The 14,361-nt window shown below is 43.4% G+C and overlaps 1 protein-coding gene across 2 annotated transcripts in view; it reads left to right on the plus strand.

The window, feature by feature from the left end:
* Nucleotides 1-14,063, plus strand: part of Flt3 (fms related tyrosine kinase 3) — a 61,928-nt gene extending 47,865 nt beyond the window's left edge. Inside the window, exons 18-23 of one of the 2 annotated variants that reach the window (XM_008825063.1) lie at nucleotides 451-578; nucleotides 4,574-4,696; nucleotides 6,690-6,801; nucleotides 7,095-7,194; nucleotides 8,737-8,842; nucleotides 13,443-14,063. In XM_008825063.1, the coding sequence (XP_008823285.1) occupies nucleotides 451-578; nucleotides 4,574-4,696; nucleotides 6,690-6,801; nucleotides 7,095-7,194; nucleotides 8,737-8,842; nucleotides 13,443-13,577 (704 nt within the window). In that variant the 3' untranslated portion in view covers nucleotides 13,578-14,063. The remainder of the gene's footprint in view (nucleotides 1-450; nucleotides 579-4,573; nucleotides 4,697-6,689; nucleotides 6,802-7,094; nucleotides 7,195-8,736; nucleotides 8,843-13,442) is intronic. The other variant, XM_008825064.2, reaches the window with a different exon arrangement.
* The last annotated feature ends 298 nt before the right edge of the window (nucleotides 14,064-14,361 follow it).

The raw sequence follows: 14,361 nt of genomic DNA on the forward strand, positions 1-14,361 counted from the left end.
AAAAAATTGAAGCAAAGGAACTGGGGAGATGATTCAGTGTTTAAGAGCACTGGTTGCTCTTGCAGAGGACCTGGGTTCAGTTCTCAGCAGTCACGTGATGGCTAACAACCATCTGTAACTCCAGTTCCAGGGGATCCAATTCCCTCTTCTGATCTCCATGGGTGTTGCACAACACAGGTGCATTTACATGCATGCAGGTAAGTTTGGTGGTTACTTCTGATTTCTCAGAAGGTCAGATAATTCTTTCTCTTTATATTGTGAACCATTAGCGTGGATGACACCATTTTGATTTGGTCTGTCTAGCCTAGTGCAGGAGCTCATTCAAACCAAAGATCATGTATAAATTTTATTCAACCCCCTTTCCTGTCAGTTTAATAACTTTCTCATAGAAGTTTAATAAGGCAACTTCTTAGTACTTGGGGAAAAGTCAAGACTGACTATATTTTGCAGATGAGATTGAGTATGAAAACCAAAAAAGGTTAGAAGAAGAAGAAGATTTGAATGTGCTTACATTTGAAGATCTTCTTTGCTTTGCGTATCAAGTTGCCAAAGGAATGGAATTTCTGGAATTTAAGTCGGTAAGCTCTTTTCTTTTTTTTGAGGAGGAACAGAGTCTTCCTGAAGTCCCAGCTGGCCTGGAACTCACTTCGCAGACCAGACTGGCCTTCATCTCTAGAGATCCGCCTGCCTCTGCCTCCTGAGTTGCTGGTATTAAAGGCATGAGCTACCATACCTGGCATTTTTGAAAGAGAAGAAAAATGAATAAAAAGTATAAATAATTGTTTTTAAAAAGACATATGCTTATATATAATTATGAAAAAGAGTTATGTTTATATTTTCTCTTGCTTATTTTAACACTTTTGTACACAGAATGTAATTTTTGTAGCATAAAGTCCCAGAATTCCTTGCTAGAACCAAAGTCCCTTGAACACTGAGGGAAGAAGCTCAAGATAGGGAGGCCATGGAAATCCCTGGTGGAAACAAATGCAGTGTTGTCAGCCCTGCTTGGATAGTGATTCTGGCTGTGCCCTGGATAGAGCATCTGAATTCAGGGGGTGCATGGAAGCCCAAGCTTGGTCAGCTCCGCTTACCTAGCCAGCCAACCTGGGCACACGTAGCCTGCACCATGTGCTATGGGTTAGCCATGGCACTGTAGACCCCTTGCCTTCTCAGTTGCTAGCCCCTTATCCACAGGGCTGTGGCAGCAAGGCTGTCGGAGCTGCCTAGAACCACGGTCTCCATGTCGCATCCTTTCTGTCAGTCTTTTCTCAGTCTTGCCGTTCTCGCGATTTCACATTATAAGCAACCAAAGCTGTTTCTCAGGCTCTTTCCTTTCATTTTCTTCCCTTGTCACGAAAAGGGAGTCTATCCCCCACGCCAAAGGTTTGAGTCTTTAAGTCTGCTAAAGTGAAGTGGTAGTAGACAGATTAGCAGGAGGAAAAGCATACAACTGTTTTACATGTGTGTGTTTGTGTGTATTCCACACAAAATATGAAACTCAGAGAAGGGCTAGGCTGTTGAAGCTTACAAATTCTCTTCATCAGGAGGGTGTGGGCTATTTTAGAGGGGTAGAAATGATTTTATGAGGAATAAGTGGGCCTGAAGGGAAAACAGTGAGGCTCAGGATGTAGCCCAGTAATAGAGCACTCTTATAGCATGCCTGAGGCCCTGGGTTCAATTCTCAGCACCGCAAAAAACAAAAATAATAAAATGAAAAAGAACAGACAATGGTTTGGGACAAAGCTCCTCTGGGCTCTGGGTGTACTGTTTGATTCTCAGGTTTGTCTGTGAGATGAATTTGATTATCCTTAGCTAATGACATTTTAGTAAGATTGAAGGCCACGTGACCCCCCACTGGCAGATTTGGTCCTCAGGAGGACAAGGGACTGCAGAGAAAAGCCTCATCTAACACCTGCTCTTTCCAAATGCCTAACTTCAGATAACCAGTGTTCTGGGGGCACTGGATTTTGGGGTGATGTTCCCTGGACTCCTTCGCCTTCCATTCTTTTCTCTTTATTTCCAAACTTCTTCCTCCCTTTTGTCCTTAAGTCTCTTACTTTCTTCTGCTCTTCCTCCTCCAGCCTTCCATCTGCTGCTTTTCTCCTTGACTGTGGAACAATGCGTCCAATTGTATTTTCTTCCACTGTAAAAGTACTATCTTGCAAGTGCGGTGATGCATGCCTTTAATCCCAGCACTTGGGAGGTAGAGGCAGGTGGATCTCTGTGTGATCGAGGCCAGCCTGGGCCAGTTGGGACTGCAGAGAGACTCATCTATCTACTCATCTCAAAAACAAACAATAACAACAATAAAATTACTGTCTCAGCACTATTTTCCCATCTTGCATATCTGAGGTACACTCTTCGTTGTCTCTTGATGCTCTTTGGGGTTTCCTTCCCTGGAGCTTCTTGCCTACCTTATTCTTTATTGATAGTTCACCTACACATGGACAGTAGTGCTTTATAAAGATGTGATAGAATATCTACCTTGGTCATGTGGCCCAGTCTGCTACCCATAGTGAAGCCAGTACAGACAGCCCTCACCTTCTGTGGTCCCACTTAAGATGTTCAACTTTAGTGGTGCAAGAGCCACACACATTTAATAGAAACAGGACTTGAGATTTTGAATTTATGCTTTCCCTGGGCTAGTGATATTTAGTCCAGTCCTCACTCATGATGTTGGGCAGTGGTAATGACTGCAGCTCCTGGTTAGCCCTGTGACCACAAGAGGAATCAGCTACACAGTGGCCAATAGTTAGATCATTTGGAGCATTTTCGCATGTTTTCAACTTACAATGGCTGATAAGGAGGGGAAACCCAACAGTAAGTTGAGGGATGTCTGTATTCCCAGTTGGTGGTCAAGAGTACCAGTGGGTTTTTTCCCTCCTAGACTTGTTATAAAAATGAACCTTTGGGGGATGGAGAGATGGCTCAGTGGTTAAGAACACTGGTTGTCCTTGCAGAAGACCCAGGTTCGAATCCCAGCACCCACAGGGCAGCTAACAACTGTCTGTAACTTCAGTTCCAGGGGATCCAACAGCCTCTTTTGTCCTCTGAGGGCATTGCACAACACGGGTGCACTTACCTACACGCAGGCAATACACACATACACATAAAATAAAAATAATAAAGGAAATATAAAATTTTTTTTTAAATGAACCTTTGAAGAATGTCCAATTTTTAGACCTGTTTGCCTTTGCTGCAGGCCTTCCCCTCTGCGTCATGCCTGGCACTGTGTCCATCCTGCTCCCCCCCGCCACTGTTCTCTGGCTCTGTGACTCCATCATACATTTGTGTGTGGCTCCATGCTGACCCTGTACCGGGGCAGAGACACAGTGAGGATGTGACTTCTGGGCCCACAGATTTTATGTTGACGGGGAAAAACAAGCATACATGAAATCAGATGAGGATCCCATGATAAATACTATCATTGAAGTAAGCTTGGGAACCCCAGGAAGGGATATGAATGACAGCTCTGCCCAGGGAGGGACAGGGAAGAAAAGGCTTCAGCTGAAGATTCATTCTGGGGCTGGGGCAGATCTTTGATGAGCAAGGAAAACCAGCAGGAAACATGGGATGGGTAGGTCGTGTGGGTCAGGAGGGAAATGTTCAGATAAAGGTAATAACTTAGATCTATAGAATGTTGGTGCTAGATAGAGTAGGGCTTAGTGAAGCAGGTACAAGCCATGCCTATCTGGAGCACAGAAGAAATATTTGGGTTGAAAAAAATCAAAGTTTGAGTACTGATGGTTGCATTCCTAGGTTGGACTGAGCTGTCTGGATAGAGGATGTAAGGGGGATGTAAGGGTCAAAGAAAGTGCCAAAGTCCCTGGAACTGAAGTTACAGATGGTTGAGAGCCTTAGTGTGGATGTTGGGAATCAAACTCAGGTCCTCTGCTATAGCAGTACATGGTCATTAACCACTGCCATCTCTCCAGCCCCCTCCTTTTTTTTTTTTTTTTTTTTTTTTTTTTTTTTTTGTCTTTTTGAGACAGGATCTACCTGTAGCCCCAGCTGACCTGGAACTAGATATGTAGACCAGGCTGATCTCAAACTCACAGAGATCTACCTGCCTCTACCTCCTAAGTGCTGGGATTAAAGGTGTGTGCCACCACAACCAGATCAAACCCCTCTTTAAAAAAAAATTTTTTTTTAATTGCATTTATTGTTAATGGGGGAGGGACACACATACCACAGCATGTGGAGGTCAGAGGACAACTCTGGGGAGTCAGTTCTCTCCTGCCATGAGATGTGAAGATGAAACCCAGGTAGTCTGGCTTGCATGGCAAATGTTTTGCCCAAGAGCCATCCCTCTGGCCCACCACACTCATTTTTGGTTTTCTTCTGAATACCTTCTTTGATATTTATTTAGAGATAGGATCTCTCTATGTGGTCCAGGGGGATCAAATGACAGCAGCCTAGGTAGCTGAGGAATTGGCCGCTGAGTTTTCTGACAGGCAAGATGACTGCTCACGGTCTACCCACTGTCATCTGTTACTATGAATGTGAACTAGAAGAGATGTTGCTCTGTGATGGCATACATCATGTCAATGACAGTCTGATTTCTCTCTTCCAGTGTGTTCACAGAGACCTGGCAGCCAGGAATGTGCTGGTCACCCATGGGAAGGTGGTGAAGATCTGTGACTTTGGACTAGCCCGAGATATCCTGAGTGACTCCAGCTACGTTGTCAGAGGCAATGTGAGCTGTCTTTTGTGTTTTGTTAGGCTTACGGGAAACATCTGCACTCAGTGTAATGCATTTTTGATTTATAGTAACACAAAGAAAAACTGTTCCTGTACTTTGCTTATTTAGACTTAAAAGATTTTTCTGCAGCTTAATAAAAGCAAAATAGCCACACATCTATCCCTGAACTAGCGACTCAGAATAGATCCATTAGGGCTTAAGTGTGCGGTCTTCACTTTAAAAAATGTCATTACTTGCACTTATTTGAGTTTCCTTAGCTATAAAGTAGCTGTTGAGTTGTTTCCAATCGAGAGAAACCGAAGGCACAACAGGCATTTTTCAAAATATGCAATGCACAAATACTATCAAATTTGAAGGGCATAGTGGTTAGTCATTAATGAATATTTGTTATCCCATTAGTACAGGAAGACTTAAAACATGACTGAACTTACTTGTTAAAAAGAAAGAGCCAGGGTATGGTGGCATGTGTCTTTAATCCCAGCACTCAGGAGGCAGAGGCAGGTAGATCTTTGTGAGTTCCAGGCCAGCCTGGTCTATATAGCAAGTCCCAGACCAGCCAGGGCTACAAAACAAGAAAGAGAGAGAGAGAGAGAGAGAGAGAGAGAGAGAGAGAGAGAGAGAGAAAGAAAGAGAGAGAGAAAGAAAAAGAAAGAAAGAAGGAAGAAAGGAATGCAGGGGGGAGAAAGCAAATAAGAAAGTTATCTAAGGGGGTGAGGATGTAGCTCAGTGATAGAGCTCTAGCTTAGCATGTATGAGGCTCTTGGTTTAAACCCCCAAATTAAGGGGAAAGACAGAATTACAACACCTGGGCTTAATCCCCTAATCTGCTTCTTTTTGCTTATTCATTTTTGGGATTTCTCTTGGCATTATTCTATGTGTGAAATAATAACAGCAGCCACTATTGATATGTTTCTTCTGAGGAGCTCAGCACTTGCTTGGGGTTTTACATATATTAACTCATTTAGTTATCAAAGTACCTACTTTGTAAATGAGGAAATTGAGGCAAAGAAAAGTAACTTGTTCATGGTTACACAGCATGTGGATGTGACCAGGAAGTGTGAGTCCACAACAGCCACATTTCCCAAAAGGCTTTTCATTTACTTCCTAGGTTCATGGAATAAACCAGTAAACTCAATGCCAAGGCCCTGTGTTGAGGGTAAACGTCCAGTAAATGTAAAAAATCAAATTAATCAGTACACGCTAGAACCAAATACTCGTTGGCTTAAAATTTGCTCTTGGTCATTATAACTGAAGTCCTAATATGTCAACTACTCTGCATGGTTATGTGTGTTCCCGCCCATCTCCTATGGGAAGGTGAATTCCATTCAGAACCTTCTATTCATGAGTCAGGTGACCCAGACGGGCCCACTTGATTCATTCAGCAACTCTATTTGCATAGGATTTAAAAGAGGACTCCTTTCTGGGGCTCTGATTTTACCTGGCAGATTAAATATGCTAATAAAGTCCTGAAACAAAAATCAGAACAAAACCCTGTGCCTTGGGAACTAACCACCCTGTCTTGATTTAAATCAGGGGCTGGGCTTTCTAAATCAGACCCCTATTTCATACTACTGGAAAATTTTCAAGCCACAGAGACCAGCTAGTGTCATTTCTGAAAGCGATGACGTAGGTCCGGAAGCCACATCCTGGAGGATGCACTTCAACCTGAGTTCTGAGAAACGCTCCGCCCACTTACCTCGGAGCAGCTGACGAACTCTTCGTTGAAGGAAAGGAGTTCTGCTACACTTGCCTGTTCTAAGGGCAACCCTGGGTTCCAGAAGACTCTTAAAGGAGTGCATTATGTCTGTTAGAATGTTAACTTGGAAGTGAAAAGCTTCCACTCGAGGAATGGGCTATTTCAATTAAGCATGAAGGGTGGCCTTAGGAAGATAACAAATGTCATCATCTTAAAAAAAACAAAAAACAAAAAACAAAACATGAGTATGCTCGAGGAGACTTCATGACCCTCTCTCTGGCTCTTCTGCAGGCGCGGCTGCCTGTGAAATGGATGGCGCCGGAGAGCTTGTTTGAGGGGATCTACACAATTAAGAGTGATGTCTGGTCGTATGGAGTACTGCTCTGGGAGATATTCTCACTTGGTATGTTTGCCACATTGCAGGCCCCCCTGGGCTCTGGGCTTTGTGCCCCCAACTCCTTCTGCACCCCTCCCTAACCGCTTTGCCTTCCAAGTCAGAGGGTGGGTAAAACGCCATGCAATTGTTCCCAAGGGTTCTGGTCTTGCAGTTGTATATGTTGTTTGCCGGTGTCCAGAAATCTGTCTTCCCCACTGTCTGTAACTTGTTAGGAGGCTTTGGGACTTTTTAACCCACTTGCAGCCCCCAAACATGAAAAACACGCCAGCACAGCCCGCCTGAGTCCCTGTTTTTCTCAGGTGTGAATCCTTACCCTGGCATTCCTGTCGATGCGAACTTCTACAAACTGATTCAGAGCGGCTTTAAAATGGATCAGCCCTTCTATGCTACAGAAGAAATGTAAGTACAGATGGAGGTTGGTTGAAATCAGAAATCTATAGTGTGCTATAACTCTTCCAAATGTATGATCAGAAAAGGTTAAAAAAAAAAAAAAGAAAAAAAGAAAAAAAACCCAACAACACAAAAACCTTCTTTAATGAATGCTAAGCTCAGTTGCTTCTTCCTTAAAAAGTAGGGAAAGCAGAAGGGTATAGGGACAACTTGCCTGTAATTCCAGTACTTCAGAGGTTAGCAGTAGGTTACCCTGGGCTATGTAGCAAGACTCAAAAGGGAGAAAAAGAAAGGGGAGGGGAGGGGAGGGGAAAGGAGGGGAGGGGAGGAAAAAGGAAAGGGAGAGAGGAGGTAAAAGGGAGGAAAGGAAGGAGAGAGAGGATGGGAGGGAGGGAGGAATGAAAGGAGGGAAGGATGGAAGGAAGGGAGGGAGGGCGGGAGGGATTGGAGGGAAAGAAGAGGGAGGGAAGGTAGGAAGGAGGGAAGAAGGAGGGGAGAAAGAAAGGCAGGCAGGCAGCAGAGAAAAATCTCTTTTGCTTCAGGGTTTCTGAACCAAACTGAACTTTGCCTGTCCTAAGAGGCCCTACTTAGTGCCTTTGATTCAGGATCTGTAAGAATCTGACGGTCACCTCCTGCAGCATCTTCCTTTGCATCCACTTCTGCACATCATCTAATTCTCCTTCTGATATAGTGCACATTCTAGTGCAGTGCTTCTGATAAAGCAGACAGCATAAGGAGAGATGGCTCAGGGATTAAAAGCACTGACTGCTATTGCAGAGGACCCAGGATCCATTCTCAGTACCCACATGGTAGCTAACAACCATCCATAACTCCAGTTCCAGGGGATCCAACTCTCTCTCTCTCTCTCTCTCTCTCTCTCTCTCTCTCTCTCTCTCTCTGTCTTTTTTATATTCACTCTTTCTGTAGCCCAGTCTGTGGATTCAGTCTTCCTGTAGCCCAGGCTGACCTAGAACTTGCTATGTAGACCAGGCTGGGCTTGAACTCACAGAGATCGGCCTGCCTCTGCCTCTGCCTCTGCCTCCCAAGTGCTGGGATTAAAGGCATGCACCACCATGCCCACCCAGCCTGACACTTTCTTCTGACCTCCAAGGGCACTTACATACATGCAGGCAATACACTCATACACATAAAATAAAAATAATGATAAAATATATTTGTGGGGGCTGGAGAGATGGCTCAGTGGTTAAGAACACTGGTTGTTCTTACAGAAGACCCAGGTTCAAATCCCAGCACCCATATGGCAGCTAACAACTGTCCGTAACTCCAGTCCCAGGGAATCTGACAGCCTCTTCTGACCTCTGCGGGCATTGCATGATATGGGTGCACTTACCTACATGTAGGCAATACACGCATACACATAAAATAAAAACAATAAATAAACATTAAAAAATAATAATAATAAAATATTTTTTTAAAAAAACCACAGTGTAACAAGCTGCCCCACAGGGCAGATGCTGCTTTGAGGTATGGCCAGTGCCCATTTGGCTCCATTCGTTTCTCCACTTGGTTCTTGTTCCGTTGCTTTTACAGATACTTTATAATGCAATCCTGCTGGGCTTTTGACTCAAGGAAGCGGCCATCCTTCCCTAACCTGACTTCATTTTTAGGATGTCAGCTGGAAGATGCAGAAGAAGCGGTAAGTAGCGACTCAGACTCATGATTGTAGGTATACAGGGAACAGGCAAGTCATGGTACTGGTGCTAACGTCCTCAGATCCATTTATGCCAAGTTGTCTTCACCGTAATTGGTCTAGATTGCCCTTTGAGAGTTGTATAGGGTAAGGCCTATTTATTGATGTGTTTTTAGGAAAAAAGAAGTTTCCTGAAGATTTTACCCAACTGATTAAGAAATTAAAGACTCTTAAGGGTACAGTGTAGAGGACTAAACAAGTAAATAAGCCTCAGTCCCTCCAAAAGCCACTGACCTTTTCTAATGCAACAGAAAATGTAAGCATTGGGCATGGGACAGGGGATATGGAGACTGGTAAGTGCTCTGGCCTGGAGCTGTGAGAACTCACTCCAGTTCTGCTGATCCACCCCTAATAGATGTGTCTGACAGCAAGTCTCTTTACCTCTCTGGCCTCAGTGTGCTCATCTGTAAAATAGGTTGCAAAACTAGATGATCCTTGAGCTGTGGGAACTTGGGATTACCTTGCTAACTCCCCCCTCAGCACAGGCAGTACAGTGGCGCTGTCCCAGATCAAGTGAACCAAGGATGGACCCCTGAACTCTCAAAACCCAGATTCAGATGCTGCCTCCATCACTTACATCTCATGACTGGGTTCTCATTTAGTCTTTTGTAGAGGGAGGAGACAGTCTCAGTTTCCTGATCTAAATATGAGATTAACAGACCTTTGTGGAAATATAAGGTGGAATAAATAAGACAATGGATGTGACTCACCTCACACAGAAAAGTTAGTGTTTACTCATAAAATGCTAGTTAAGAGGCCAGCAAGATGGTTCAGTGGGGAAAGGTTCTTGCCACATGAGGCTGGCTGATGGCCTAGTTCAATCACCTGAACCTATGTAAATGTGGAAGAATAGAACTAACTCTACAAAGCTGTCCTCTGAGCCCCACACATGTGCTATGGCATACATGTCTACACATATCTTGCACACACACACAAATAATTTTTTTCTTTTTCAGAATTTCATACATGAGTATCGTCTGTGCATTATTTCCATCCATGCCAGTCCCCCACCAATGCCTCTTTTGCCCCCACTCACTCTCAATTTCTTGTTCTCATCTTTATTATTGTTACATATATACAGATGTTAATATATGCATATATGAGGACTATATACATAATCGCACTGAGTCCATTTAGTCGTGCTCATGTGTACCTGGGTTTAGGGCTTGAAATTAGAGGCGTTCTCTCTCAGGGAGCTAGTCTGTGGGAAAAATGGATTCTCCCTCCTTCAGCATCCACTAATTGCCTGTAGCTCTTCATCTTGAGGTGGGACCCCGTGACATTTTCCCCATCCACCTTGGCATGTCAACTACTTCTGTCATACAGATCTCGTTAGACTTCCACACTGTGGAGATTTCGTTGGTGCAGCTTCCCTGTCATATCTAGAATGCATCAACTAGCTTGTCCTTCTGGCTCTTACGTTCTTTCCATTACCCTCTTCTGAGATGTTCCCTGAGCCTTAGGTGTAGGGGTTACATTGGAGATGTACCACTTAGGGCAGGGCACCTCACAGTCACTTACTCTGTGTGTTTAACCAGTTGTGGAACTTTGCAATAGTCTCCATCTGTTGTAAAAAAAAAATGTTTCTTTGTTGAGTGGTGAGAGGTACACTTGTCAGATCTGGACACTGATGACAGGACTCCAAATCCCAACAAGGCCAGGCAGCCTCCACTCCACAGGCAGTCATGACTCCAGGCTCCAGGACTTAGAGATTAAATAAAAATGTTTAAATGTCAGTTAAATGTAAACTTGAGCTTAGCATGGCGCCAAATTCTGTATCTGCAGCACTTGGGAGACCAAGGTAGAAATATCATGAGTTCATAAGCAACCTAGGCCACATAGAAAGACCCTGTCTCATAAAGTAAAACCCCGATTTATTAAATGAATTGTCTGGTGTGTGAATAGTTGACTCCATTTTCAACTTTCAGTTTTCTCTATAGACCTCTTTTAATGGTGTGTGTCCTTTCCTCCTATTGAGATTTTTTTTAAAAAACCACATATAGAAGCTGAGTTATTATTGCCAGGGAATTGGGTCACAAGACTTGGAAATGGAAAGCCCTGAAGGAATTTAATGTGCTGTTGGGCAGATGAGCTCCTTAAGCAGTTAACAATACTGTGAGAGAAGTAGAAGAACAGATACAGAAACACGGAATGAACTGGGGGAGCTGAGAGGGACTGGCCGATGTTCACTTTTGGGTAATGGGCTTGGGTAGATGCTAGGTAGTAGGCTTTGGTATATGTTAGATAGTGGTTTGAATCTATGTTGGGTAGTGGGCTTAGGTAGATGTTAGGTAATAGACTTGGACATGTGTTAGGTAGTGCTTGGGTATATATTAAGTAGTGGGCTCCTCTGTATGTTAGGTATGGCTTGGGTATATGAGATCTCATCTGAGCAAGGCTGTGAAGAGGGAGGAACATTTTGGCTATTGACTAATAGAAGCTGAATAGGGTATTTCAGGCTGACAGAATCATTTAAATAAGGTTCAAAGCAGGGAAAATGAGTGGAAATGAATACCTATGACTGACTCACAGGACATGGCAAAGATGGAGACAAGGAAGGCTGTGGAGGCAGCACAGACAGGTGGAGGGCCCACAGTCCAAGATCCCCTTGACTTTGCTCGGGACCATCTTGGGCTTGGTTCAAGGTTCACTTTCTGTGTCCCCACGCATAGCATGTCCAGATCTCCATCTCTGTGTTCAGGGGGCCTGTGACTGATGGTAGCCAGGGCTGATGAATCATGAAGGAAGCCAGCTTTTCATCCCAGTCCTTCCCTCTGACCTGACCCTCTGTGCTGGAAGGCCTTTTTCCTGCTGGCCTTTCCTACTGGTGTCTAAGGCATTTCCATGTGTAGCACATACAGAAAACAGTAGTTCCTTTAAGCAAATTAGAGTGCCCCTGTGGGTGGGAAAAAAAAAAGATGCCACTTCCTTGGGCTCAGGCCTGAGCTGGTCCAAAGAAGGAAGCAGGGTCAGCCCCTACCTACCAGTTTTGCTGGGCACTTCTTTCTTTCTTTGTTTTTCCTGTGGTGCTAAGAATGGGTGCTCTAAACTACACCCCAAACTCTGTTCTGGGACCATAATAAACATAGTCAGTCCAACAAAATGAGGAAGGAAAAAACAGAAGGAATTTTTGGAGATAGAAAATGCAAAATAGAAAGGGTTAATAAACACACCAAAGAAACAATTTCAGAATAAATAAAATTGTTATCATACAGGACACATTCACTAACCTTAAGGCACTGAAATGAAATATCACCAACAACAAACCAAAAGAGCCCCAAATTTATATGCCCAAAAGTTAAAGATCATGGTTCTTGGGGCTGGAGCATAGCTCAGTGGTAGAGTACTTGCCTGGCATGCATGAGGCCCTGGGTTCCATCCCCAACACTGCTTCTTAGAACGCTCCTTATTTTAAAAAGAAGGAAGGGGATTGGAGAGATGGCTCAGTGGTTAAGAGCACTAGCTGTTCTTGCAGAGAACCAGGTTCGATTCCCAGCACCCACATGGCAGCCATAACCATCCATAACTCCAGTTCCAAGGGATTTGATGCCTTCTTCTGGCCTCTATAAGCATTGCATGATACAGGTGCACTTATATACAGGCAAAAACACTCATATATGTAACAATAAGAATAAATACAAAATAAAATAAAATTTTTAAAGGAGAAGGAAGAAGAAGGAAAAGAAATGAAAGACAATTCTACCTATTAAGCCCATAGCAGAGGCAGGACAGCTGGGAAGTGTTCGTTTTATGTCAGTACAGCAGTCTGAGGAGGTGATGCAAATGCTAAAGGTTATCCAGATAACAGAAGTCACTTTACTCTTTATATGTGGATAGTTTGTGGTGGCAGGATTATAGTTCTATAAATAACAATTCATCTTTTTCTATTTTTCATTAAAATGAGTGGTCATTAAAACTGTGGAAGTTATCCAAATTCATAATTTTATCTTATTTACTTACTTTTAAAGATTTATTTTTATTTTTTACTTGTATGTATGTATGTATGTGTATGGGTGGCTACAGAGGCCAGAAGGTGGCATTGGATCCCTGGAGCTGGAGTTTCAGAAAGCTGTACACCATCTGATGTGGGTGCTGGGAACCTGAACTGGGGTCCTCTGGAAGAGCAGCAAGTGCTCTTAACCACTGAGCCATCTCTCCAGCCCCCAAATTCATAATTAAAATTATTGATTTATTTTTAATTAATTGATTAATTTACTTTTATGTTTGCCTACATGTATGTAAGTGCACCCATGCATGCAGTATCCACGAAGGCTAGAAAAGGGTATTAGATCCCCTGATACTGGAGTTATAGACAGTTGTTAGCTACAATGTGGGTGCTGGGAACTTGAACTGGGGTCCTCTGCAAGTGCAGGCAGTACTCTTAATCACTGAGCCATCTCTCCAGCCCCTTAAAAATTTTTTTCCTCAAATTCATAATTTTAAATGGCTTGTAAAAGCCATTTTTATTGAGTAATTTGCCTTATAGGCACACAGCTGGTGAGTCTTGGATTAGGTGGTAACCGTCTCTGTCTCTACCTATTTCCAGATGTATCAGAACATGAGTGGCCACATTTCAGAGCGTCCTTCTATCTACCAAAACAGGCGACCTGTCAGCCGAGAGGCGGGTTCAGATCCATCTTCACCACAGGCCCAGGTGAAGATTCATAGAGAAATGAGTTAGTCACGAGGCCTTTGTCTCCCGCTCACCGAGACAGGCTGTAGATTGCCAAAACAAGATTAGCCTCATCACTCAAAGGAAATACATTATCAGCTGCTGCTTCGCGGGACTTTCTTCTAGAAGCTGTCTGCCATTACTCTTGTTTTCAAAGGGACTTTTGTAAAATAGAACCATCCTGTGCACAGGCAGGAGGAGCCAATAATGAGTTTGTTGGTGAGCCTCAGAGCCTTTCCCTGGCTGCCTTGAGGGAGAGCCATGTCCTGAAGTATAGTATATTCTTGTATATACATAAAACAAAAATGTTTTGCTAAGAAGCTAATATGATTTTTTTAAATCTATGTTTTAAAATAATATGTAACTTTTTCAGCTGTTTAGTGATATATTTTATGGATGGAAATAAACTTTCTATTATAGAAGTGTTGGCTATTGATTATTTATTTGAGATATTTAGGGGAAGACCTAAGTGGAGTTCATGACTGCTGAGGTTGTATGCCATGCTTTGTCTGTACATGTGTGGTTGTGTGTTGTTCTGTTGAAGGCCCATTCTTGGGGAGACCTCCTTGTTTGTTTGAGACAAGATCTCCTTACATAGCTCTGGCTGGCCTCAAACTTGAGATCTTCCTGCCTCAACTTTGAGTGCTACGGTTAACAGTGTGCATCATCATGCCTGGCAGAAGGCCGATTCTTTCACTGGATTATTAAAAGCATCCTTGAATCTTTTGGTCAGACAACATGTGCTATGTCTACTCTCTGCTCTGAAGCTCCCCTCCCTACATGGTTTACCCTT

Source organism: Nannospalax galili, unplaced genomic scaffold (genome assembly GCF_000622305.1).
Source record: "Nannospalax galili isolate Female #2095 unplaced genomic scaffold, S.galili_v1.0 scaffold768, whole genome shotgun sequence".
NCBI lineage: Eukaryota > Metazoa > Chordata > Mammalia > Rodentia > Spalacidae > Nannospalax > Nannospalax galili.